Source organism: Bactrocera neohumeralis, chromosome 6 (assembly GCF_024586455.1).
Source record: "Bactrocera neohumeralis isolate Rockhampton chromosome 6, APGP_CSIRO_Bneo_wtdbg2-racon-allhic-juicebox.fasta_v2, whole genome shotgun sequence".
NCBI lineage: Eukaryota > Metazoa > Arthropoda > Insecta > Diptera > Tephritidae > Bactrocera > Bactrocera neohumeralis.
In genome coordinates, this window is record NC_065923.1 from 75384154 (window position 1) to 75411664 (window position 27511).

Genomic DNA, 27511 nt, shown 5'->3' on the forward strand with positions numbered 1-27511 from the left:
ATTTAAAAGCTTTAATTAATTAGAAGTAGAAGCGAGATAATTGATTTTTCGATTTAGTTAGCGTGTATTGAAGATATTAAATGTGAGTCGCTACGCGCATTGAAGGCTATGCCGGAAATTGACTTTAACAACTGTTTCGAGGATAGGAAAAAACGTTGGCACAAATTTATTAAAGCTAAAGGGGATTACTTTGAGGGGGACAACATAGATTTTGAAGAATAAATTAAGAATTTTAAAATTATGCATAAAGTTTACTACTTTTTGCCCACAATAGTATTATCTTTAATACTTAACTGTGGTTTAAATTGTTTGTCTGCTCTTTAAATTATATAAAATGCATATATGTTTATTAAAATTATTTTTATTTTAAAATTCTATGTTTAACAATTTTTAAATATTTTTTATTTTTTTTTTAATTTTTAATAATTATTTTTAATGTCTATAATATAATATTTTTTATAACATTTAAAGTTCATCTGGCTTGCTTTTTATTTTTTTTTTTTGCTCACATTTTACAATAACTATATACACATTAGTGTTTATATACACATTTACATATTTTTTTTAACTTATATATTTTTTTATTAATTTTTGGGTAAATATTGCAACATTTCCTCGTTAAGTTTATAAATACAATTTAAAATTAAGACAGTCTTTCGTTACGCAAAAATGCTCACAATTGTAACTATGCATGTATACATATATGTATGTATGTGTGTGTGTGTGTAAAATAAAATTTAAGTATTTACAACCTTCGTCATTGTGTTTTATTAAATTACTAAAAATATTTCTTGTAGAGTTTCGCCTTTCGTTCATAAGAATTTACAAATATTTCACAAAAGCTGCGCGGTTGTCGGTTTGGTACGCCATAGCACGATCGTAGCAGCGCGTTTTGCATGTGTGTGTGTGTTGCTGTGTCCAGCGCGTTCTTTCAGTAGACGCGATCTTTCATTATTAATGTTAGTGGCGTTTTAGGCGCAAGCAAAAACTCAAATTCCGTTTTCAACGGCTCTTTGAATTTGATTTCGTAAGCGAGCAGCAGCTGTAATGGAAAATTAGATTCAATTAAAAATATACTATGTTTTCAATTCACAGGTTACAGAAATAATAAAAACAACAAAAATTGCTCATAAGAACTTGGTAGTGATTGCTCAATTTGTATGGCAGCTATATGCTATAGTGATCCGATCTGAACGATTTCTTCGGAAATTGTAGCATCACCCAATGTAGTAATCTGTGTAAAATTTCTTGAAGATTTATTAATAAACAAAAATGTTTTCCCTACAAAGGCTTTAGCGTGATCAGTCAGTTTGTAGGACAGCTATGTATATGTTACAGTACATAGTTCGATCTGAACAATCTTCATCGCATATTATAGTTTATTTTTGACCAAAAACCAATGCCAAATTTGATGAAAATATCTCCTCAAATAAAATTTTTTTTCATAACTGAACTTGACTTTGGTCGGTTAGTGTCCATGGCGGGCAACAAAGGTAATCTTCATATCCAGTAAGAAGACGAAATCCTTTGGGTCAATTAGTCTCACTTTCTTCCAATTACGAAATTTGGAAAATATCACAGATCACGAAATAAGATCGAAGGCGCAGAAGATGCAACCCCACAGGATAGAGGTGGGTTAACTAATGTTGCTCCGGGAAATCCCTGCGCTGCAAGCCAAGTAATTTCAGATGGATGTACACAATGATCGTGAGACCGATTATTATACATGGAGCGGTGGTTTGGGCTTCGAAAGCATCGCAAACTTCGAAATCATTTCAATAATTTGCTTGCAGCTGCGCAAGAGTTCATTATTGCATATGTGCACAGAAGGTCATGGCGGATCTCACACCGCTTCGCTTAGTCGTCAATCAATCAGCTTGACATACAATACTTCAAATGACAGCAGAAGAGTTTGGCAGAGGGAACGTAATCTCGTCCCTACAAATGAAAGCCCTAAATGGTGAAACAGTACTGGCTCTTCTCTCGAGGGACAGCATTACTAAAAAGGGTAAACTTTACAACGAAGTTTAACGCTTTTCTTGGCAGTAAGGCTGAATGGAATGATTCTACACTTGACCTACTGCTAAGGGATAGCACTATTAAGTGATTTACCGACAGTTCAAAAAATGTTGGAGCGAATTGGTGCAGAAGTCAGAGAACCACATACCAAACTCTCCATATCTACGATAGATCTTAAGGCGGACGGATATACAGATGGAAAAGGCAAAATCAACTTAACTCGTCACGCTGATTATATATTAAGATATATATTTTATAGAGTCTCCTAGGTTTATTTTTAGGTATTACAAACTACTTAATATACTCTGTTCTATAAGTCAGACCATACCTTAGCCAACAACAGCATCACTTCCATTTCTACAAACCGCTTGCCCGGACAGGTACGCCTTCCGATGCCAAATGGCACGACAATACATGCATTCGGCACATTTACCGTAAATTGACCCTTCTCATCCAGCCAACGCTCGGGTCGATATTCTTTGGCATTTGGAAAATTGGCGTCATTGTTGCAGGCAATCATATTCTGGCAAAGCACAACCGTCTACAAAAAAGAGACAAAACATAACAAAAGCTTACATAATTTTGAGTCGAATCTGCCACGAAAAAGTGTCACTCACGCCGGCTTTGAGCTGATAGCCCGACAACTGCATATTCTCCTCGAGTATGCGCGCCAAACAGAAGGCCGTCGGCCTAATGCGATACGATTCCTGTACACAAGCTTTGGTGTAGTCCGCCTTGGCGATTGCCTCCTTCGTGATAGTCGTCTTACGATATTCACAAAAGTCGGCCAATATGCCAGCAATCACCTTCTCATCGTTGGTCACCGAGCTGAGCACGAAGAGCACAGTGTTGGCGAGCTGTGAATATAAAGTAAATAGATTTCAAATATTGTTCTGGCTTTTAGTTGTAGCGTACCGACCGTTTCAATGCCCGCCGCTATAAAGTCGACAATTGCCGATTTCTTATCACGTATATCAAGATCCTTTAGTTCCAGTATATTCAAGAATATGCTGCGCAAAGTCGCCTCACTCTCATCGCTCGCCGACGTGAGGTAGTCCTCTTTCAGTGCCATGTCAACCATCTCGGAAATAACACTGTAATCAGTTTCAAGTCTATAACTGTGTCACACCTTCACAGGGCTGACCATTGCCCACTTTTTCCCAACACTTACTCGTAGATAAGCTCCTCGGCATGCACGAACTCTCTGTAAGTTTTCGTCGGCAAATACTTCCACAAACCTAAGCCATAGTAAGAGTCCCGTTGTGAGATGAAAAGTTGCTTCACCGCACTCGCAAGTTGTCGTATGCTTTCCGGTTGCTGAGCACTTTTGTCCAGAAAACCCATACGACGACCCAGCATAAGCGTGCATACGGCTTCCAAGCCCATCAAATTGGCGATGTCCTCAAAGTTGTGTACCTCGAGCGTGTCGGGATCGCGTTGTTGGCGCAAAAGTTCAATGAAATCGTCGCAAACCACGTTCAGGGCGGGCAGGAAGTTGTACAGTATGCGTGGCGAGGTGATGTAAGAGGTGAGTGAGGTGCGTAGCTTCTGCCAGGTGGGGCCTTGTCTGAAAAGTTTGCAGAGACATAATCGAAAAATAGCAAAGGCAGCAAAACCATATTGAAATCGAATATATAGAATATCAAAACTTGAGAACCGTCACCAAAGTTATTTTCATATTTCCGGATTTGTAAAATATGTGTAACCTTAACGGTATTAATATACTTACTTTAATACATACGTACAATACATACCTAAAATACTTACTCATTCACGATGCCCAAACTGGAATAGCGATCTGGTCGCGATAGTCGATACGTCACGACAATGTCAGTGGGCGGTCGAAAGGGGTAACGGCTGGGATATTTCAGCACCTTTTCCAAGTCATCCCTATTGAATAAATGCACAATCGGCAGGCCAGAGGTCAACACTTCTAAAGCGATTTCACCGTATTTGCGATGCCAGTCTGAACAAAATATTAGAAAGAAGAAGCGTGTCATTTTGGAGGTATTCACGATATTAGACACAAGTTGAGATTTTAAATAAAAATTCAAAATATTTATAACAATGCTGAACTCAGATCAGTAAGATCTTAGGTTAACTGTGAATACCTAATAAGCAGCCCCTGACCAAAATCGTCAGAAGGTTCCACTTAAAAAATTAAAAACTTCCAATCTCCGGTGACGTGGTGAATAGTTGCCGCCTCGGAATAAGCCTCCACAGCCTCTAAGTGGCTACTGCGTGAAAAGGACTCCCCTTAGTTCACGCCGTTTAGGGTCGAGACCAGTAATATTCTGATTAAGATGTACTTTTGGTTGGAGAAAATGGTATTCTGTCACTTTAGTTAGCAAGGGTGATATCCTGCTAAAATGGCTGGTAAGCCAATACCACAATTATCCCCGTCTCTTCAAAATACTGGCAGGTCTTCTAGTATTTTCTATGCACGTAATTATTGAACCGGCCGCACAAGCTCAGTTGAAAGAATTCCTGATTGGCGCCTGGCAGGCTCTGATTATAATCTTCCATGAGAACTTATGTTAACCTTCGCGTTACCGAAAGCATGTGTGGACAACGAAGGAAAACTATAACAAGAGGAGAACGAAAGCGGAGAAGAGTTCTTCGATATTACTAAAACCTACCAAAGTAACCGTATGTTGTCTCGTGGCATGGGCTTGTGGGCGAAGAACGTGAAATTCATACCGCTGGACGGCTGAGCTTTTTTTGCGGGGTTATATTAAGTCGCGAAGTTTTGTCAGATAAGTTCGAAACGAATGACTCCTTGACTTCGGCGCGTTATTGCTGACATACGGTCCCAATTGCGGCAAAAAGTGGTTGAAAATTGAGCCTCTGGACTGGAATTTAGCCGCGACGGTCTCTTAAAACATCATGGCAGACCCTTGTCATCATCACAAAGCCAAATTATTTACCATAACTTAAAATTATATGAGTTTATTGCTTCTTTAAAACAACAGCTCTTAAAAAGCACCCTTTACAAATATCTAAAAATACTTCAAAGAAATATATTTATCATTTCGGAAACATTTTTGCACTCACCCGCATACATCTCATGCATCAACGACATTTTGTATTTGCGAAAGAACACAAAGAATACCCATTTCGTGCCGAGAAAAGGTATTGGCAGCGGCCCTGGTATGTCCCAGACGCTGCGTGGCCGTGGTATTTCCATGGCCTCATCCTCTGGCCTGAACAGACGGGTGTCGGCAGCGGCTAATCCACCATTGCTACTGAGATAGCGTGTCAGCAGCGGCTTTAGATAGACGGTCGCTCCCTTGCCCAAATGAAAGTTGCAGTAGAAAGCCAAAAGTACAGCGATTGCGATCAATAGAATCACGGCCATAACCATGGGAGCACGCTGGAAAGAATACACATATCTATATAAATATGGTTTAAAAATATTTTAAGTGCGAGTATGCGCTACAAAAACTAAAAATTTTGCATGAGTATGACTCCATTTTCTTGGTATGTGTGTATCGGTTCTTTTAGTATGTGTGTATGTATGTCGTGCGCTAGAATTTAAGTCAGTCAGTAGGTAAGCGGTTGTGCAAGTGCTCTACTTCGAAATGTGGTCAATGCAGGCGCACACAAGTTTGGCGCTCAGTTGCTGCCGACACTGTTGAAGTTTGAATTTGTTTCCCCGAAGTCTCTCAAACAAATTTAGGCGCTATTTCTAGTCAACAGCTTGCTGTAGTCCAACTTGTGCACGCAAATTCGGCCGAGTCACAGCTTATGCAATGTACACAAGCCACTTATTAGACCCCGTTCCCTCGCCGCCGTGCAAGATATTTTTAGCCCAAATTTATTTAATATATATTTAGCACATTTTTCATGAATTAAGCAAAACTGAGCGCTGATTGCTGCCGCCTCTGCTTGCCTTACATGCACATATTTTGCGACGACTGTTTGTATGTATGTTTTGATGTTGATTCGTCTCGTCCGGCCGCCGTTTTGGTCTGATTTTGCTTGATTTCCAGCCGTCGCGTCTAACCGGTATTTGTTACATACATATTTTTATTATCTCAAGCAATTATTGCAATTGACATTGCAATGCTTAATTGTTGCTGTTAAGTGTGTACGAATATATTAATAAACAGAAAAAAATGCAATCACAAATGGTTCATATTAAGAGGGTTCATTTAAAAAAAAATTAATTTTTTTTGTGAAATCTTAAGATGCATGTGGAATAGGGTGGGTAGAAAAAGTCGAATATATTTTTTTTCTATAGGTGTTTTGAAAAAGAGGTCCTTAGACGCCACTAAGAAAGAAAAAAATCGTTTTTGGCCCTCCCTAATGTAAAATGTTATTTATACCAAAAATTTGAAAATAAGTCGGGTTATTATTAACTCTGGCAATTTTTTTGAAAAGCATTTTGTTTAGAAAAATTGTCGGTAAAATCGTATGTGGCTCTCCCTAATGTGAAATGTTATATTAAAATTTTTACTCAAATACGTGGGGTTATTACAAAAATTGGCAATGTTTGTGAAAAGCATTTTATTTAGAAAACTTTACGGTAAAATTGTTTTTGGCCCTCCCTAATGTGAAATGTTATTTATATAAAAAATTTAAAATGAGTACTGTTATTAAAGGTGTTGTCAATTCCTGTAAGAAGCATTTTGTTTAGAAAATTTTTCGATAAAATCGTTTTTGGCCCACCCTAATGTGAAATGTTATATTAAAATTTTTACTCAAATAAATGGGGTTATTACAAATATTGGCAATGTTTGTGAAAAGCATTTTGTTTAGAAAATTTTTCGATAAAATCGTTTTTGGCCCACCCTAATGTGAAATATTATTTATATTAAAAAATTTGATATAAATACGGTTATATTGACAATTTTTGTGAAAAGCATTTTAGTTAGAAAAAAGCACGTTTTTCTAAAAATTTTATATTAAAAAATCGTTTTTGGGTTCCCTAAATATGGAAATTTTAGTTATTTATACTGTTCTAAACATTTCCGTAAAAATTTTAAAAATAAGTAGAGTTATTATACATATGAACAACTTTTGTGAAAGGCATTTAATTTAGAAACATTTTCGTTGTCTTTCTGAACCACCCTAATGTAGATTTGCAGATTTGCAAAATTAATCGACAAGTTCATTTAGTAGATTTCATCTGAACACAGGCGTTTTAAAATTGCATATAAATAATTTTTTATAAAATAAATACAGATTAAGGCTGGACTTTGTAACTATAGGCGTTTATCGCCTTGACATATTTTATATTTAATTCGAGAAAGTAATTTTTATCTCGCTTTTAATCTTTTCAAATAACAATGTTTTCCAAACAAGGACTCTAACTCGAATCGTTCAGTTCGTATGGCAGCTATTTGCTATAGTGATTGGCGCTTCCGACAAGCAGGTTGAAGTCCCTTCTCTACCGGTGCGAGTAAGCTTTTTTGTACAAGGCTTTGTTCTATCCGAAGAGATATTTTGAATGTTTAAAATGTTTTTAGTCGGCAGTTCATACTGCCTTCTCAAGCGGCAAGGCCATGTTAATCGGAAAGGTATGTTACTCGACGGCTACTCCAGGTTAATTCTTCCAAATGCCCCTCTACGGTCCGACCCTGTAGAAACAGTACGTTTCTTTTGACTTCAATGACAATTAAACCACCTAAATGCAGGCTAGATAACCGCCACAACAAAAACAACAGCAACGAACCACTTCTTGGAAAGAAAAAGTATACCGATATGGCTAAATCGACTGAGCTCTCCATGCTGAACATTTTGTTACGAACTTCGTGACAAATTTAATATACCCTTTCCAGGGTAAAATAAATATTCCATATTTCGAAGAACTAATAACAAACCATTATTTTCCAATTCAATTTCAATATCAAGGTCTCGAATTTTCCTAAAACCCATGCAGTCAGCAAATTTTGAGGTCAAAGACCCAACAAAAAAATTGTAAATTACAGAAACGTAAACAAAAACAAACTAAAATAGGTCAACTCGGAAATGTGAAAGAAGAATGGTGAAATTCAAGCAAAGCCAAAGCGAAAACTGCCAAAACACCCAAAACAAGAGTGTCAACTGCGTGAAAATTACTCACTCAACTTTGCATCAAATAAAGCACGAACCCCAAAACGAAATTGTGGGGAACGCTGCATCACCACCTGCGCCAAAGCGCCGATTGCTGAATTATTTGCCGGTATATATGTACATATGTATATTTGGGTGTGTGTGCAAGATCAGCTAACGCAGTGATCAATAAGAATTTGTACGTGATCACAAGCTGGTAGGCACATGCACACACACACACTTGTGTGGGCAATATGTAGATGGCATGCCGCCGACAACGCACGAGACCGCCGCCGAGCTCAACTGATTTATGCACATTTGTGTGCCTGTGTGTGTATAAATAGGTGTGGGAATATGCATAATCGCGTCGGTGCAAATAATTGTGAATCACTGCTTGTTGTTGTTGCATTTTAGGCAGGAAAATTACCGTAATTTGTTTGCTGTTAACCTTTTTAAATGACTTTGAAATTAATTTTTATTTTAATTTTCGTTTAAATCGACATAAAGAAGCAAATGCAAGTGTGTGGTTGCCTGAGGAGGTGTCTGTGTGGATTTGAGTGGGTGGCGAGAGTGTTAATATTCTTATTGCAAGTGAGCGCAAATTGAAATGGGGAAGTGAAGGGGGAGTTCAATTCATTCGTATGCAATTTGAAGAGAAATATAGATATGTTAAATAAATATAATAATAATAATAATTTATCTCAGAAAAGGAATGTTAGGAAAATTAAAAAAAAAAAAACACATAAATTTAATAAAATAAGTGTACATATAAATAAATTGAATAAATATATATTTTAATAATAAAAATTTGTAAATTATTTAAATATTTTTTATTGTTTTTCGCAGTATTTTATATTTTTCTCGCTTTCATTCTCTTTACATACTATATATTACCAATTTATTTTTAATGTACAAAAATTTATTAAAAAATTTCCAACTAAACAAAAATCGACAAAAATGTTTTGAAGCATTTTATAATTTTCTTTACATTCCCAAATTTTTTTTAATATAGAAAAAATTTCAAATAATAAAAAAATAGAAAAAATGTAATTCAAAAATTTCAAATAATTTAAAAAAAAATCGAAAAAATTTAATTCATTATGTACAAATAAATTTTTGAATAATTTCAATTAAAATTTTATTGCAAACCCTTTTTTTATTATTTTTTCGGAGTATTATATTTTTTTTATAACCAAATGTTTTTTAATATAGAAAAAATTATAGAAAAAATGTGAAATAATTAAAAAAAACTTTCGCAATATTTTATATTATGCTCGCTTTTATTCGCTTTATGTTACCAGTTCTTTTTGATGTAGAAAAAAGTACTAAAAAAATTTTTCAAATATTAAAAAAAAACGAAAAAATGTAATTTGTTATATGCAATAAAGTTTTGAATAATTTATATTAAACATATATTTTCAAGCATTTTTTAGTGTTTTCCACAATATTTTATATTTCTCTCACTTTTATTAGTTTTATATTACCAAATTGTATTTTTATAACGAAAAAATTATTTTAAAAATTTCAAATAATTAAAAAAATCGTAAAAAAGTATGTCAATTGAAAAAATATAAATCAATTTAAATAAAAATTATATGGCAAAAAATTATTTAAAAAATATTTTTAATATTTATTAAGTAAATTTTTATGTAACGTTTACATATATTTCAAGAAAAAATGTTCAAGTTAGTAAAGTATTTATAAAAACAATTTATTTCATTATTTCCAACAATTTTTGAAAATAATTTTAATTAATGCATGTAAGAAAAGTCGTAATAATTTAATTCATTTTATCGAATTTCTTTTTTAATTATTTAAAAATTTGTATTGAAATAATTATTTGAAATATTTTTAAAATTGTATATTTCTAAAAAATATAACTCAAAATAATGCAATTTATTTCTCCTAAGAGAATCGAAATAATTTATAAAAAATCTAAATAATTTGATTCATTATTTTAAATTAATTTTTGTAATTAATTTTAACTAAAATATGTAATAGAGAATTTGTTTAAAAAAAAAAAAAATTTAAATTATTGATGTAAAGTTTTATTAAACATTTAGATTTCTAGAAACAAGCCTTCAAATTAATTAAATCCGTAAATTATTTTTTAATTAAAAATCAGGACAATTTAAATTATTATTTTCAATAACTTTTTTTATTAACTGAAATGCAATTTTTTAAAGAAAAATAAAGAAAAAGTATATTAAATATTTATTAATGCTAATTGTTATTAACTTTTATATATTTGGAAAAAAATTCTAAATAATTTAATTTATCATTTGTAAAAAATCGAAGTAATTTAATTTGATATTTTCAATTATTTTTTGAATAATTAAACTCAAAATTTCTTTTGAAAAATAAAGAAAAATTGTTTTAAATATTTAATAATGTAAATTTTTATTAAATATTTACAATTTTTAAGAATAAATTTAATAATTTAATTTATCATTTATAAAAAAATCTAAATAATTTAATTCGTAATTTTCAATTAAATTATAATAAAAAAATTAACTTTCATTATTAAAAAATATATTTTAATTATTTATTGATGTAAATTTGTATTAAACTTATAAATTTCTAGAAAAAAATTATTTATAAATGTAAAAATTTGGCAATTTAATTTCTTAATTTCAATAATTTAAAAAAAAAAATTAAGAGAAATTAACAAAAATTAAAGGAAAAATATTTGGAATAAAATAATTATAATAAAAATAATATAATTTATTGAATATAAAAAATTAAATAATTTAATTTAATGTTTTCAATTAATTTTTGAAAAATTAAACTTAAAATGTTTGTTGAAAAAGAAAGAAAAATCGTTTTGAATATTTATTAGTGAAAAATTGTATTATATATTTACATTTTTTGATTATAAAATTCAAAATAATTTAATTTATTATGTCAAATTATTTTTCTTAAAAATTAAATGCGTTATTTCCACGCAATTTTTTAATAATGTAAGTTATAATTTATATTAAAACGTAAAGAAAAAATATTTATTAATAAAATTTTTTGTTAAATATTGATATTTCAGTAAAATAAAATTCAAAAACATTTAATTAATCATTTCCAATTACTAAATATTCAAATAATTTTTTTTTAATTTTTTGTTTTGTAAAATATTATTTTTACTATTTTCTTTTAGTTTAAATTACCACTACACATAGTATTTCCACAAAATTTCTTTAAAACTATCATTATTTATTATTTACACATTATCAGCACTTTTCCATTTCAGTAGGTCTATTTCTGACATGCACTTACATACACACACACGCACACACAGATAGCCAGCAAATTTCAATGTCAGTGGGCCACTTGCATTGTGTGGAAGCTATCGCCGATGACGACAATCGTCGTTCTCTTATCAGTGCCAGCGCTGTGCGGCGCGTGAAGAAAGCGATCTCGTTGCTTTAATGTTTACACACACACACACACAAATACGCAAACAATATTGCATAAACTCAAACACATATGATCGGTTGGGTGATTATATGCCTAGCGGGATTAATGAATGAAACGTAGTAAGATTTACAGTAATTTAAATGCACGATTAGTCGGTTGACAAGCTGACGTTTTTGTTGGCGTTAAGCATTCTAGTTTTTTTTCCTTTTTTAATTTTATAATGTTTTTTTAATTTTACAATCTTTTTTTTTTATATTACTATCTTCATTTATTAATCAATTACTATTGTAACGCACTGGAATACTAGACGGCATACGGACCACAGGACAAAAAGACGCTATCGCAAACACGTGATGAGCACTGAAAGAAATGCTTCGCCGCGTGCGAATCCTTTTTGTACTCGTTTGCCTCACAAATGAAATCCACAAAATGACCTATTTGTGGCAAGAGATCACATGCTGATCGCATTTTATTTTTGTTTCGGTCACGGCGGCACAGAGAGCATACAGACACACACAGACCTTGGTAAGAACACATGTTTTACGTGTGTATAAATACTGTCGAATAATTCTGTTCTAATATTAGAAAGACCAAAATTCATCTAAGGGATGAATAAAATTAGCAGATCTCACGTGTGATCATTTCTGCGCGATCAAATACATAAGAAAATCACAGACATACATAACAATGGTGGTACGAAATGGTGATATCTTCATTGGTAGACAGTAAAGGGTGAGGTGTTTCTGGGAGGAAAAAAGATCAGAACGGTTCTAGAAAAGCGGTTAGCTTCATATTTTTGAACTTTCTCTTCCACCACGAATCCCACACCGTATTTGCTTTTATATGGCCACTGTAGTAAATGCCACAAGGGCTTACTCGCCTCAGTCCATGTCACGTCCATCGCACATCTTGGACGGCAGTGATGTCAACCTTCTTTTTTACGACGACATCAACTAGCTGGCAGCGGCACTTTCACAATTAAGGCACCGGAAATTCCAGGTGCATACCCTTAAATCTTAACTCCTAAGGCGTTTGGAGTGGTCATCATCAAAAGCAGGTCTCTCATCCGAGGCTGTTTTCTTCTTTATATTGGGGGTGTTTTTCACGTGGCGGGTCTGAAACCCAGCGCACAACCCTGGGGAGGGATATATACATATACTATATATAATTGATCAGAAGTCGTTTGTAGATTTTGTCATATCAGTCTGTCTGCCCTTAGGTATCTATAAACGCGAACTAGTCTCTCAGTTTTTGGTATATTGACCTGAAATTTTGCATTTGTATTCTCCTCTCGAAGAAAGTGCTGATTTGTCGGAACCGCCGTTATTGGAGCACTATAGCATATAGCTGTCAAACAAACTGAACCATCGGAATGCAGTTCTTATATGGAAAACTTTTTTATTTGACAAGATATCGTCAAGACATTTAACATAGCTTATTTCTTCGTTAATAGTATTAGAAGATTCTGATCCCTATAACACACAGATTATTGCTTGGAAAAGATAACGGTATCTTATTCTCTGCAAGATAACGGTATATTCTCTGTTACTCAAATCGGACTACTATAGCATATAGCTGCCATACAAACTGAACATTCAAAACCACACGCTTGTATGGAAAACTTTTTCCATTGAAGAGATATCTGCACAAAATTTAACACGGATGATTGCCTAGGGTAACAGTACAACCTCCGAAAAATTTTTTCAGTTCGAATAGCTATAGCATATAGCTGTCATACCAACCGAAAAATTGGCATCAGGTCCTTGTATGGACGATTTTTTCATTTGACGAGATATCTTCGTGATATTTGAGATTTACAGTTATCTAAAGTAACGGTACGATTTCTAAAAGAATTGTTTAGATCGGAGCACTATAGCATATAGCTGCCATACAAACCGAAAGAACGGCATCAAGTGCTTATATGGAAGACTTTTTTATTTGACGAGGTTTCTTCCAGAAATTGGCGTGTGTTATTCTTAAGACAATGAAGAAATTTTCGAAGAAATTATTAAGATCGGCTTGCTTTAGCGTATAGCAGACATACAAACTAACGATCGGATGGAGAACTTGTTTGGAGAACTTTTTCATTTGACGAATTCTTCTTTGTGTTAACACACAAAATTAGAACGAAGTCATTGCAAATTTATAGCAAAATCATAGCGAACCTGCTTTCTAGTTATCCTTGAGTCTAAATTTAGTTTTATTCTAAGCAACGTGTGCGCGTGCAAACACATTCGCGTGGATTAATTGAGAGGTCTAAACACATTTATCGACCACAAATCCATCTGAACATAATGAGTATGCATGTGAAACACGTTTTTTCTGACTATGAACAGCTAAATTCATTCTACATTTGAATAAATGCGACGAGCACTTCCTTCTTCGGCTTAATGCGCGAACTTCCGCCCGAAATGTCAAGCATTAGACGCGTGTGAATAAGCATAAAACAGAACATAAAGCAGACTAAGCAGAACTTGGCTAGAAGTGGGCAGTCCAGTTGCTGTGCGCGTACGGCTAACACACTTTTCGTGTGTTATATAATACGCGAAGCAGCAGCAGAAGTTACTTAGCCATATATTTTCTGCGAATTTTATAAGCCAAGCCCTTAGGCCCAGGGCCAGCACACCAACCGGTTGGCGCAAAATTCACTTTCTTTGCAAGACGCGCCGTTCATGTCAACGCACATACACACACATGCCTGCAAGTGAACGCACACACATATATGTACACTTATTTACTTTTAATTAGTTTCGGAAGCTATGCCCGCCAATATTTGTGTGCATATGTTCGCCGCGCGCGACGTCGCCGCTTGCAACGCGCATGCGCACATTAAAGCCAGTTCATAATTGCCCGTATTAATATGCGCTCAGCCGATCCAACAACATAGCACAACAGCAACAGTATTCGCGGGTATGCGAAAGATGAGACCAGCCACCAGCGTAGCGTCCATTAGAAGCAGCTAAGCGCTGCGCTTGCGCATTAGACGCTAACGCCGCACACTCAACTTAGCCGGCCGGCAAGGCTTCAAGTGTGGCGGCAACGCAGCGCTTTAGCGCAGCTGTCTACACGTCGGCTACGCGCGCGTAAAAAGCCGGTATTGACAAGTTGGCGGTGGCTGTAATGCTGCGCGCAATCGCTACTATTGCCTGTTCTAATTGTTGTTATGGCGTTGATTACTGTGCGCGTTTTGTTGTTGTTCTGCGCATTGATGTTATTGCGTTTGGCGTGCGTGCTTTAAGCCGCGACTGCTTGTGTCTTAGCATGTTTTTTCGTGTTAATTGTTGTTGTTATGTTTGTTGGGAGGAAGCATTAATGCCAAAGCTGCATGCCGCGCGTCCAAATCACCGACTGAGTGACTGAAAATAATCTGCGAAACCGGCTTTTCGGTATTAGATGAATGTGTGCGCAGCGAGCGACAATAATAACAACAACTAGAATCATACAAAATTAGTAAAAGCCAATAAATATCAACATAAAATGTCTAAAATATGCTTAGTTGGAGCGGCAAAGCGCGCGCGCCGAAGCTCAACGAACTTTGCTGGCGAATTTTTTCACTAATGTTTAATTTATGTTAATGCAGGCATTCTTTTCGTGAAGTTAGTATAGCAACAACAACATAAGACGAAAATTAGCAATAGACATTTTTGGCAAAGCAATTAAATCATAGCAGCGCAGCACGCTTAAGCACCGTGGTGGCGAAAAAATTGTTACCATTGTTACTACTTGTTGTTGTTGCTACATGTATGTACATATGTAGTATGTTTGGCATATATGTATGTTTAGCAAACACATACATATATGCCACTTTTAAAAAATCACATGCGCAAATTCTTAAAATTTTCAAGGTCAACATTGTTTGAAGGCTAATAAGCGCTCAACTGCCATTAAAAATAAAATAAAAATAATAAAAAATTAACTTCGGTTGCAAAGCAGCTATAATAAGCTGCACAAAAAAAAAGTTTACACACAAAAATGTTAAGCTATCTTTTCAAATAAAGAAGCTTTCCATACAAGAGTGTAATTTTGTTCCTTCAGTTTGTATGACAGCTATAAGCTATAGTCATCCGATCTGAAAATTTTTTTGTAGGTTAAACTGTTACTTTAGACAATAAATTGTGTTAAATTTCGTACAGATATCTTCTCAAATGAAAAAGTTTTCCATACAAGAGTGTAATTTTGATCGTTCAGTTTGTATGGCAGCTATAAGCTATAGTAATCCGATTTGAGTAATTTTCGCAGAGATTGTACCCCTGTCTTAGGTAATCATTCGCGCCAAATTTTGTAAAGTTATCACTTGATTAGAAAAAGTTTTCAATACAAGCACCTGCTTCCGGTTGCTCAGTTTGTATGACAGCTATAAGCTATAGTAAACCGATTTGAGTAATTTTTTCAGATATTGTACCGTTATCTTTGGCAATAGTCTGTGTCGAATTTCGAGAAGATATCTCTATAATAGAAAAAGTTTTCCATACAAAAGTGTGATTTTGTTCGTTCTGTTTGTATGGCAGCTACAAGTTATAGTCAGCCGATCTGAAAATTTTTTTGTAGGTTAAACTGTTACTTTAGACAATAAATTGTGTTAAATTTCGTACAGATATCTTCTGAAATGAAAAAGTTTTCTATACAAGAGGTTGATTTTGATCGTTCAGTTTGTATGGCAGCTATAAGCTATAGTAATCCGATTTGAGTAATTTTCGCAGAGATTGTACCTTTATATTAGGCAATAATCTGTATCGAATTACGTGAAGATATATCTTCAATAGAAAAAGTTTTCAATACAAGCACCTGCTTCCGGTTGCTCAGTTTGTGTGACAGCTATATGCTTTAGCGGTTCAAAATCAGCGATACCGATAAATGAACAGCTTCTTGAAGAGAAAAAAATGTGTGTAAAATTTCAGACCGATATCTCGAAAACTAAGTGACTAGTAAGCATATATAAAAATGGCGAGACAGCTTGACATACAGAATAACTTGAAAAAGCTCGTCACACTGATCGTTAATATAAATATTTTGAAAGGTATCCAACATTTCCTTCTAGGCATGATAAACATCATGACAAACTTAGTATAGGTTATACTTCAAGGTATAAAAATAGTTATTAAATAAGTTAATGCACCATTAAAATGTTTGTTGCTCGCCAAAATGTTGTTGTTTTCATTTTTTGTTTGCCTTTCAAACAAATACTTCAGCGTTAAGCAAGCATACACACGCATACAAGTGGTAGCGCATTTTCACATGATTTGTCGGCCAGTGATTATTAGCCTAACCTTATCTTCTACCAAACATACACACATACACATGCATACACATGAGTGTACTTCTGCGCGTTATCGCTTAGTGTAATTAACTTGTTAGCAGCAACCGAGTAGCCACATTTGTTGTTTGCAAATTTTTTTATTATCTATCCGTGTTGTTGTTATCGTTGTTGTCGCAAATAAACTTGGCATTGAAAATAAAAGTTGCTTAGTAATACGTACATACCCCTGTACATATGTATATATACCATGTGTGTACAAAGAATTAGTAAACGCTGATAATTATCGCAATGAGAAGTAGTCCAAGTTCAAATGGGTCCAGTCCACTAGGTGTTAAACTATACATATATACAGACAATGAATGGCAGATAAACTGCGCATAAATATGTATATATAAGCTGCGGAAGAGGAAGTGAGGAAACACGATTGAATATGTATGTATGTATATATATAATACGTCAAGCTTGCATAGTGGGCGGTATGCTGATGGCAAATTGGGATCTCCTTTCCCCTTACTGATTAGCATCAGCCGTTGCTTTTTCCAGAGTTCAGAGAATATTCCGGTTTCGAGGCAGTCGTCGTACATATTCAATAGTACTGCCGGTCGCTCTGCAGCAATTATTTTCGGAATTTCTGCTAGGATCCCATCCGGGCCGGGAGATTTGTTGGCCGTGAGCTTGTCAGTGGCTTCTTGCAGCTCTTCGAGGACGAACTGAGGGATTTGCGGAAATCTTAGAGTCTTTTCTGGACCACTAACCCTTTTTTCGAGTGTGAGGAAAAGTGCGTTTACGATGTGATCCAGTTTGGCTGCGGTTAAGTCAGGCGGCTTTACTCGAATTCCGAGATTCTTCATTAATATTTTACACCCAAGTTCCCAGGGGTTTTGTTAACATCCTCGCGTCAGTTCTCCTATTTTTTTTTTTTTTTTGCTATCATCGATGGCATGCTTCAGCTCCTTTTTTGCTGCTTGGTATTGCTCGCCTTCTCGGGATGCGGCGCCTCTGCGACTAGATTTCATGCGAAGGCGGAAACATGTGCGTCTGCGTAGTAAACTGCTGCTTTATGTTTGCTCTGGGAAGCCTTGGGCATTGATTTTTGAAAGGTTATCATTTGACGAAATATCTTCAAAGAAATTAGGCATACATTATTGTCTAAGGCAAAGGTGTAATATCTGAAGAAATTGTTTAGATCGAATCACTATAACATATAGCTGCCATACAAACTGAACGATCGGCGCCAAGTGCTTGTATGAATTCTAATTTATGACTACACCTAACCCCTTAATCACCTTGCGAATAAAATTAAATTTTTCTCAATTATTTCAACAAAAATGCCAAGTTCATAATTTTATTTTTTATTTGCTGATCTGCCAAGAATGTGTAACTAGCAGGCCGCGGTGTGCATAACAAGCCGATTCGTTTTTATTTTTCACACAACTTCCAGGCCAAGCAAACGCTATTTCTTGCTCAGCGCAGCAGCACATCAAGATTCCTCACTTCCAATGACCATTTGCGCGGCCGCGAGTTCCCTTGGCGCAACACCATCGCCGTCTCGCCGGTGAAGCGGCGGCCACGTCTTTCACTTTTCTGCGCTTCCAGTGCCAGCGCCGGTCGCGGCTTAGAATGGCGTTAGAAGTAAAAGCCAAAGCGGCTGAGAAAGCAAAGAGCAGCTAAAATCGAGAATTGTTCTGAGCCCGCCGCGCCACGGAGCCCCGGAGCTGCCGAACTGAGGCCAACATGGACAACTTTCAATGTTCAATGCGAACGAAAAGCAACAACAATTACAGCAACAACAACAGCGCTGCGTAGAAAGCCGCCTGGCGATAATTATCAATGTTGTTGCTGTTGTTGCGGTGGATTGTGGTTGCTTGTTTGTTGATTTGTTGGCTTGTTGTCTACGGTCGTTTGTCTATTGCGACGTTAGAATTGTTGCTGCTTTGCTGTTGGTTTTTGGTAGCTCTTTGGCTCTTGTTGTTGTTATTTTTTGTTGTTGCTGCCATTGCTGGCCGCTTGTTTGCTGTTATTTGGACTTTTGAAAGTGGTTGTTGGCCAGCAGTCGCGGTCACGGCTTCCTGTTCTAGCGATTTGCGCGAACTTGTTGTTATTGCTGCTGCCACCCGACTTGAGGCACTATTTCTAATGCTTCGCTGCTGCTGGTGCTGCTGCTACGGCTTCTTCTTCTTCTTCTTGCTGTTTGTGCTTGTCTTCTGGCTGCCTCTGCATGTTTTCTATATTGTTCATGGAAGTGGAACAGGAATCAAGTAAACATACAACAACAACAGCAATAAGCGTACAAAATAGACAAATCATTAGAAGCGCCTCTACTTTTAGACACACACCCAAACACATACATACGCGCGCGCACTCACACGTATATTGCGCAAATAGCGTTTGTTGTTATTTTTGCTGCACCGACATCGGGCACGCTCGCTGCCAGCTCGTTAATTCTGCGCCGCTACCATTTGAGGTTGTTGTTATTGCAGCATGTTGACGGACAATGAACCGCCTGCGGCAGCAAAGACACGGCGCGGGGTTAAGTGTATCTGCGCCGCTGTCGCTGCGTTGTCACGAACGCGCGCCAGCTTTGGCCATGGTCGCCACAGTGACAATGGCAGCGCGGCTGGTCGGCGGCACACGATAATCAGCTACCAGCGACTTTTCCCACAAGCCAGGCGTTAGAAATGATATTTTCGCTATTAGAAATGCCAGCCCACCGCACAGTGATGCGCTCTGCTGGCGCACGTTGAATTAAAAAAACCGAGCGCTTGGACTATGAATTAAGAAACCGCGCGCTTGGTCAACGCTGCGCGCTTTGAGCGTTGGCGGCGGCAGGGCGTGTGAAAGAAGTGCGCGTGTAGACGCGCGTTGGCTCAGCGCTGTGACATAATCTTAGCGCGCAGCGCGCAAACTTGTTGATTTAGTCAAAGAAAACTACAAAAACAACAGGAAGAAAGCGCTTGTGCGCCTGCGCATATTTTATACGAAAGCAAATAAAAAGCAGTAAGAATTTGGTTACAACAATGGCAGTGGCAGCCACAACAACTACAAATATCATCAATATCAATAACAACAACAACAACCTTGAATTTATAACCAAAATCCCAAAGGCGTTAACGAAAAGAAAAAGTAAGGTTAATAAAAAACGAAATTACATTCCACCTCAAGTCAGCTCAAAGCCAGCAGCGACGCAACAACGATTAATCGCCACACTGCGCGGGCGTGCGCGCGCTCGCCTGCGCGTTCGTTTGGTATCCAACTTGCAGGGGGGGTATGTATTGAGAAAGTCATTTGCATAAATAATGAGACAAGCTTTCGTTGCGCTCGAGAATTTCAAACAAGAATTTTTCGGTTTTATTAATAGCATTTTTGGGACAAGTTTTCGGCATTCGCTGGGTGTTTTTTTTCGTGTTTTAATGGACTTCCATGTTCGTGTTTGTTTATTATTTCGTATCGAAGTTTTTTGTTGATTACCTTACTTAGCTGCAATGGCAATGAAAAATCGTGGTATTGAAAGCGGAGTGGTAGAATCAAGCGAAACCATGCGGTGTGGCGTTCTTTCTTTCATTTCGCTCTCGCTACATTTGGACATAATTTTTTATTGTTGTCGGTATTACCTGACTTCGGTTTCACTTAGCATGGAAATTATATAATTTTTGGCGTTTTTTTCCACACACATTTTTTTCCATTCCCCATACGGGTTTGTATGACCTACGGCGCAGCGGCGCCTTTTAAAGTCGAAATTCTATTTTAAGCAGTGCTTCTACTCAATTTTAAAATCGAAATTCTATTTTAAGCAGCGCTTCTAAGCAATTCTTTTATAAATTTTAATAATTTTGTTAGTTCTTAATTGACTTTAAGGGGAAATACCAGGCTTGCATGAGATCATTATATACATATACATAATACAAATTCTGCTGTAAAAGCTGGCGCAGTAAACGAAAATATCAAACATTGATGGTAAGGTTAGGTTAGATGGCTGATCCGTCAACATGGTGGGCATCATACTTCGACTGTTATGTAAAGTCTTTTGTGTAGCCAGTTGGAAAACTTCTGCAATTGTATACCAGCTGTCGGCAAAGCGCCTACAAATCTGTTTAGCTGCTTGATTTCTTTTTTTTTTGTTACTTCACCTGAATGTCTAATAGTAACAGGTCTATAGAAAAGTCTCGACCTAACACAGTAAAAGACAATCAATTGTAGTGGACTGATTATGGCGACCCTCTAACTTTTCGATACCGGTTTTGTAGCTGATTTCTTGCTTGGCAATTTGTTCTTTGCTCCAAAATAAGCCTCAGTTTCGGCGATCACCTCTTCATACGACGAAAGTTTCTTCACAGCAACCATACTCTTGAGATCTGAGCACCGGAAATAGTCGCGGAGAGCCAGATCTGGAGAATACCTTAGATGCGGTAGCAATTCGAAACTCGATTCATACATCTTTACTATCGTTTTCACTGACTTGTGACACGGTGCATTGACTTGGTGAAACAGCACATTTTTTTCTTCAAACGCGATCGTTTCTCAGCGATTTCGTACTCCAAACGATCCAATAACGCTATGTAATTGTCACTGGTCCTTCCTTTTCAAGCGAGTCAATAAGAATTATTCCATGTGATCTTCATATGATATCGTCATATCATATGATAGCTGTTGTCATACTTAGTGAATTATCGGATTCAAGTTCTTGTATGGAGAACTTTTTTAGGTGACCAGATATCTTCATGATATTTTGCTCGAACTATTATTTAAGACAACCATATTGTCTCTGAGGAAATCGTTTAGATCGGATGACTATAGCATATAGCTGTCATACGAACCGAACGATCGAAGTTATGTTCTTGTAAGGAGAACTTTTTTATTTGTAGAGAAATCTTTACGAAATTTTACTTGACTTATTATCCAAGGCAACGATACAATCTCTGAAGAAAGTGTTCAGATAGGAGCACTATAGCATGTAGCTACCATACAAACTGACCGAAAAAAATCAAGTTCTTATATGTAAAACTTGTTTAGAAGTAAAGATATCCACACCAATTTTTTTTTGAAATATTATCCAAGGCAACTATACAATATCTGTAGAAATGTTTGAGATCGGAGCACTATAGCATATAGCTGCCATACAAATTGATCCATCAAAATCAAGTATTTGTATGACGATTTTTTTTCTCTGACGGAATATCTCAACGAAATTTGGCTTGAATTATTATTTGATAATACAATACAACCTGCGAAAAAATTATTTAGATCGGACGACTATAGCATATAGCTACCATACAAACTGATCGATTAAAAATAAATATGGAAGCTTTTGTATATGTAGAGATATTACATATATTATACAACATTTTTTTCTCATTTTAATCAATAAAACCGAAATATGACCATTATGACCATTGGCTAATAGTCTGGTGATCGCTATACGCAGTATAATCTAATTAGCATTGCCGCCCGCTAAGTAGTTATACTCATTACAGTAGGCGCAAATCAACATATGACTTAACAGAAATGTTAATTACCACAGACAGCAGTGTATAGTAGCGTTATGTTTAGATCGCTTTTATATAATTTTTTGCTTAATTCTTTTGCTAAGTCATTGTCAAAATAAAACGCTGACATATCGCTAGGTATATTTTCGTAAATTGCTCTTGGAACGCTTAATGAGCTTCCATGGATTTCGAGCATAAGCGCTGGAGCAGTGTTAAGCACACATATAATTATGGTAAATATGTATATATTAAGTAATGTAATAGCGTAATGCCGTGCTGTTTTTGTTTCGGCCGATTTATTTGTAGACCCATTTAGATCAAATTACTTCATCAACAACAAGTACCTGTGAAAAAATGCCACACAAATGACTTTTTGGTGGAGTTTTTGCTATACAAAAGTAAACACACGCGAATTCTATAATTAAATAAAGCTCGAAGCTCGAGCATATCCGTGTAGAATTTATGCAAATAAAAAATGCTAGCATTGACTAAAAAAACTAAAAAATATTAATAAAGCGCTTGTTAAGGAAAAGTGTGTAAGTAATTTGTGGTGTCTGGATTTTGCAATCGTACGGCTGACTAAGTGCAAATCAGCAAAAAAATAAATAAGCAAAATTATGTAATTACTATATTTAGACGTGTTTTTAATGAAAAATATTTTTGAAATTCTACCGCGGTGCCAAAATGAACAGTAGTAGAGGTGGAAATTGATTTTGAACATTAAGTTTGTATGGCAGCTATATACTATAGTAAACCGATTTGAAAAATTTCTATAGATGTCCTAGCTTTGCTTCAAAAAATCAACTGTGCCAAATCTTGTAACGATATCTCGTCAACTTAAAAAGTTTCTCATACAAGGACTTTCTTTTGACCAATAACTTTGTTTGAAAGCTATATGCTATATTGAAGCGATCTAGAAAATTTCTTCAGATAATATAGGACGGCTTTGGAAAATAATTTTTGCCAAATTTCGTGATGATACCTCGTCAAATAAATGAGTCTCCCATACAAGACTTCGATTTTGATCGTTCAGTATCTATGGCAGCTATATGTTATAGTGAACCGATATGCAAAATTTCTTCAGATATTATTTTGTTGCTTTAGAAAATAATTTTTGCCAAATTTCGTGACGATATCTCGTCAAATAAAAAGTTTCCCATACGAAGACTTGCTTTCGATCGTTCAGTTTGTATGGCAGCTATATCTTATAGTGGTCCGATAGCGGTGATTCCAACAAGTGAGCAGCTTTTTTGAGCGAAAAGAACGTTTGTAAAATTTCAGCAGGATATCTCTAAAACTAAGAACTATGTCCATACATACTTCATAGGGCTTTCAACTCTTCCTTTTGGGTATTACAAACTGCTTGGCAAACTTAATACCCCATACAGGGGTGTGGCATTACATTGCGTGATTTGTCTTTGATGAATGAGAAAATACGATAATCGTTAAAATATTACATAGCGATTAAAATTTTAAGGTCAACTCTCTGCGTTCGTAATGCTATGATAGCTTTCCGTGAGAGCAGCTAAAGTGCTTAACTAAAAACTTAGAACAAATTTGTTCCAAAATCTTGTGACCGTGAAAATTATTGCACAAATTCTCGAAATTTGATAAACAGCTGTGTGATTGCTGACAAATTCGAAAGTCATGCTTGGTCAACAAATTTGTGCTTAACCTTGAAAAACTTTGTTGCGAATTTCTTTCGTGTTTATTTACAACATTTTATTGCTTTTAAATATTTTTATAACGGAGTACGTAGATTTGCTAGACGTTTCGTAAGCACCTGCGTCTTATCTCGCAAGCAAAATTTATTGCGTTTTGAAGGTGGTAGAACTCGTGTCATTCTAATCTTATCGCAAGACAATCTACATATTTTGGGTAAGTAATCTTGTCCGCTGAAAATTAGCATTGCATGAAATATGTTTGTCAATAAATGTGCTTGGAGGGGGCGACGTGTGTAAAATGCGCGTTAAAAAACATATATTTTTTAAATTTTAAGCGCCTATATGCTTGACTTGGCCCACTGTGCATAAATTTTTTTGGGGTTTTGAACGAGATTTCGAGCTGATATTTTGCACACCTGTTTTTCTACTCAAGAAGCTGTTCATTTTTCAAAATAATCGATATCAGACCACTATAGCATATAGCTGCCATACAAACTGAACGATCGGAATCATGTGCTTGTATGGAAAACTTTTTTATTTGACGAGATATCTATATGAAATTCGACAAGAATTTTTATTTAAAGTCATACTAAAATCTGTGAAGAAATTTAAAAAATCGGACCATTATAGCATATAGCCCTCATACAAACTGAACGTTAAAAATCCAATACTTGTATGAAAAACTTTTTTATTTAAACAGATATCTTCACAATATTTGGTACAGATAATTTATTAGAGCACCGCTAAGTGACCTAAAGAAATTTTCTAAATCGGACCACTATAGCATATAGCTACCATACAAACCAAACTCGCAAAATCATGGCGTTGTATGGAAAACTTTTTTATTTGACGAGTTGTCATCACCAAATTGCGTGTGGATTATTCCTTAGAGCAACAATATAGTCTCTGAAGAAATTATTTGGATCGGTCCACTATAGCATATTGCTGTGATACAAAGTGAACGATCAGAATTTGGATCGGTCCTAAAGAAATTTTCTAAATCAAAAACTTAGATCGGTCTACTATAGCTGCCATACAAAGTGAACGATCGGAATCGAGTGCTTTATTAGTGAAGTATATCCTAGCTTCAATGCAATCGATGTTACCGTTCTTAGTTGTTTGTTTTGTTTTTGTAATAAGCTGTTTATTTCATTTTCCAAATTCAAATCGAAACTGAAAATTTTCGCAGTTGCGACTGGCGTCAATGCCTAAATAAAAATTTGCAAAAATTCTGATATTTGCAGCAAATGCTTGTTGTTGCTTTATTTTCACTAATACCACAATAGAAATGCATAGAATATGCAAATGTGCATACAAATAAAGCATTAATTTTATAGTGTGGTGCAATAAACTCATGTTTTTCTATTTTTCTATTTAACTTATAATCGCAACAACACACAGTATTGCTGCCTGTACGTGTGTCATGTATATGTATGTATGCCTTGCACGTGATTTTCATCTTCTTTTTCCACACACACATACTTACATACGTGTAAATGTGTATTTTTGCTTTAGTTTTCCACGTCAGGTGTTAGACACACACACACATTCATACATACAACTAGCAGCTAAGTCGCTGGTCTGCCTTTGCGCCGATTACTGAGATTGCGCTCGATCGGCGTAACAATTGCGTGGCATATACAATTTTACTAATAAATATTAATTTCTCTATAGGATTTGTTTACATAATTTGCGCACTGAGCGCATCCGCATAGGTCTTGCAGAGCACATCAAATCAAGACTAGAAGTTAGAAATGTTTGTCTAAGCCGCATCTTCTCTTCGCATATAGATAAGCCAGTTGGTATACTGCTGGCTTGTTTAGTGTTCTATTGCATTATAGCGCTTGTTTGGTGGAAAATCATAAGCTGTGCGCGCTCAAATGTGTTGCTATTAGAGGTTAAGTCAGGTTCAGCTAAGAAACCATGACTTTTTATAGTTTGCTGAAGTCTACAAGAAGTATAGGAGAGGATCGTCAGCTATATAATTGCATATATCACAGCTTCAGTTGAGTTTAGTGTTTGTATAGTTTAACTTTTGTTTAATATGGTTAGCGGTCTTATGTTGAAATCGCTTAGGCTTTTGTATGGTAGACATTGGTTGCATTTTCTTTCGAACCTTTATATACGTGAACTAGTCCCTTAGTTTTCGAGATATCGCTCTGAAATTTTGCACACCTTCTTTTCTTCTCAAAGAGTTACTTATTTGTTGGAATTGTCGATATCGGATCACTATAGCATACAGCTGCCATAGAAACTGAACGATCAGAATTGAGGGCTTGTATGGAAAACTTTTTTGTTTGACGAGATATCTTCACGAAATTTGACATGGATCAAGACCCAAGTCAGCGCTATAATCTCCAACAAATCTTTAAGATGAAACCACTAAAGCATATTGCTGCCATATGAACTGAACGATCAAAATCAAGTGCTTGTATGGCAAACTGTTTCCTTTTGAAGAGATATTTTTACAAGATCCGCTATAAATTATTATCCAAGTCAAGTTGAGATCGGCGGACTATAGCATATAGCTGCCATACAAACTGATCGAATACACATCAGTCATTATATGGAAAACTTTTGCATTTATTGAGATATTGTAACCAAATTTGACACAGGTTATTATCCAAGCCAACGGTGCATTCTCTAAAAAAATTGTACAGATCGCACAACTTTAGCTTGTAGCTGCCATACAAACTGAACGATCAAATACATGTCCTTGTATGGAAAACTTTTTCATTTCACGAGATATTTTCACAAAATCTTACATGAACTGTTATCGAAGGTAACGGTACAATCTCCGAAAAAATTGTACAGATCGGATTCTTATAGCATATAGCTGCCAAACAAACTGATCGCACATAATTAAATTCCTTATTTTATTTGTAAAGGATATTCTAGTTTCAGTGGAGCTGAAGTTAAGGTTTTTCTTGTTGTTATTGTTTTCAGTACCTAAATTATCAAAGAAATTATATTTTATATTTTTTTCTTTTCCTTTAATTTTTATTCTTTATTTTTATTTTTATTCCTTTCCCCAGTTTTTGTTGCTCACTCATTACGCTGTTTAATATTGTTACTCAATTTTGATCAGTATACATAAGATTTATACAAAAACAGCAATTACACACACTTTCATTTACCTTATTTACTATTTGCCCGTAAGAATTTGCTCAGCAACAATTGTTGTTGTAACACCATTAAAGCTAGACAGCGGCTTCAATGTCACACAATGTTCATAGACGAATTTCACAGCTTGGATCTTGGATCCCAAACACTTTTGTTTTAAATCAGCACACAAACGGTAATTTTTTATTAACTAATTCATAACTGTAAATATTTATTGCACAACTCGTGCACATTTGGTACCAAAAAATTTATTTGTATTTATTACCGTTTTGTTTCAAATTAATTAAACACTTGCTGGCTCTCGTCGCCTTCGGCTTGAGGATATTTTCTAATTTCTGCTTTTTTTCCCCACTGATATCCGTATGAGCATTAGATTTTAACAAATTTTTGTTGTTCTGCACTTTTTTCTAACGTAAAACCGACGGACGCACCGTCTGTTCTTATAGGTAAACGCTCGCTCGCTTCGACACTAGCCGTCTGCTAAACCTTCAAATGCGCGCGCTTCTCAAAGACTGCAGCTC

At 35.6% G+C, this 27511-nt stretch overlaps 1 protein-coding gene across 1 annotated transcript; it reads right to left on the minus strand.

The window, feature by feature from the left end:
* Nucleotides 1-341: 341 nt before the first annotated feature.
* LOC126761791 (ecdysone 20-monooxygenase) lies at nucleotides 342-27511 on the minus strand. Its single transcript, XM_050478183.1, has 8 exons — nucleotides 27005-27511; nucleotides 5074-5392; nucleotides 3787-3985; nucleotides 3191-3586; nucleotides 2939-3113; nucleotides 2637-2876; nucleotides 2348-2560; nucleotides 342-1042 (listed from the first exon to the last, which is right to left on the minus strand). The coding sequence occupies exons 2-8, from the start codon at nucleotides 5381-5383 to the stop codon at nucleotides 932-934; spliced, it is 1644 nt and encodes a 547-aa protein (XP_050334140.1). The 5' UTR covers nucleotides 5384-5392; nucleotides 27005-27511; the 3' UTR covers nucleotides 342-931.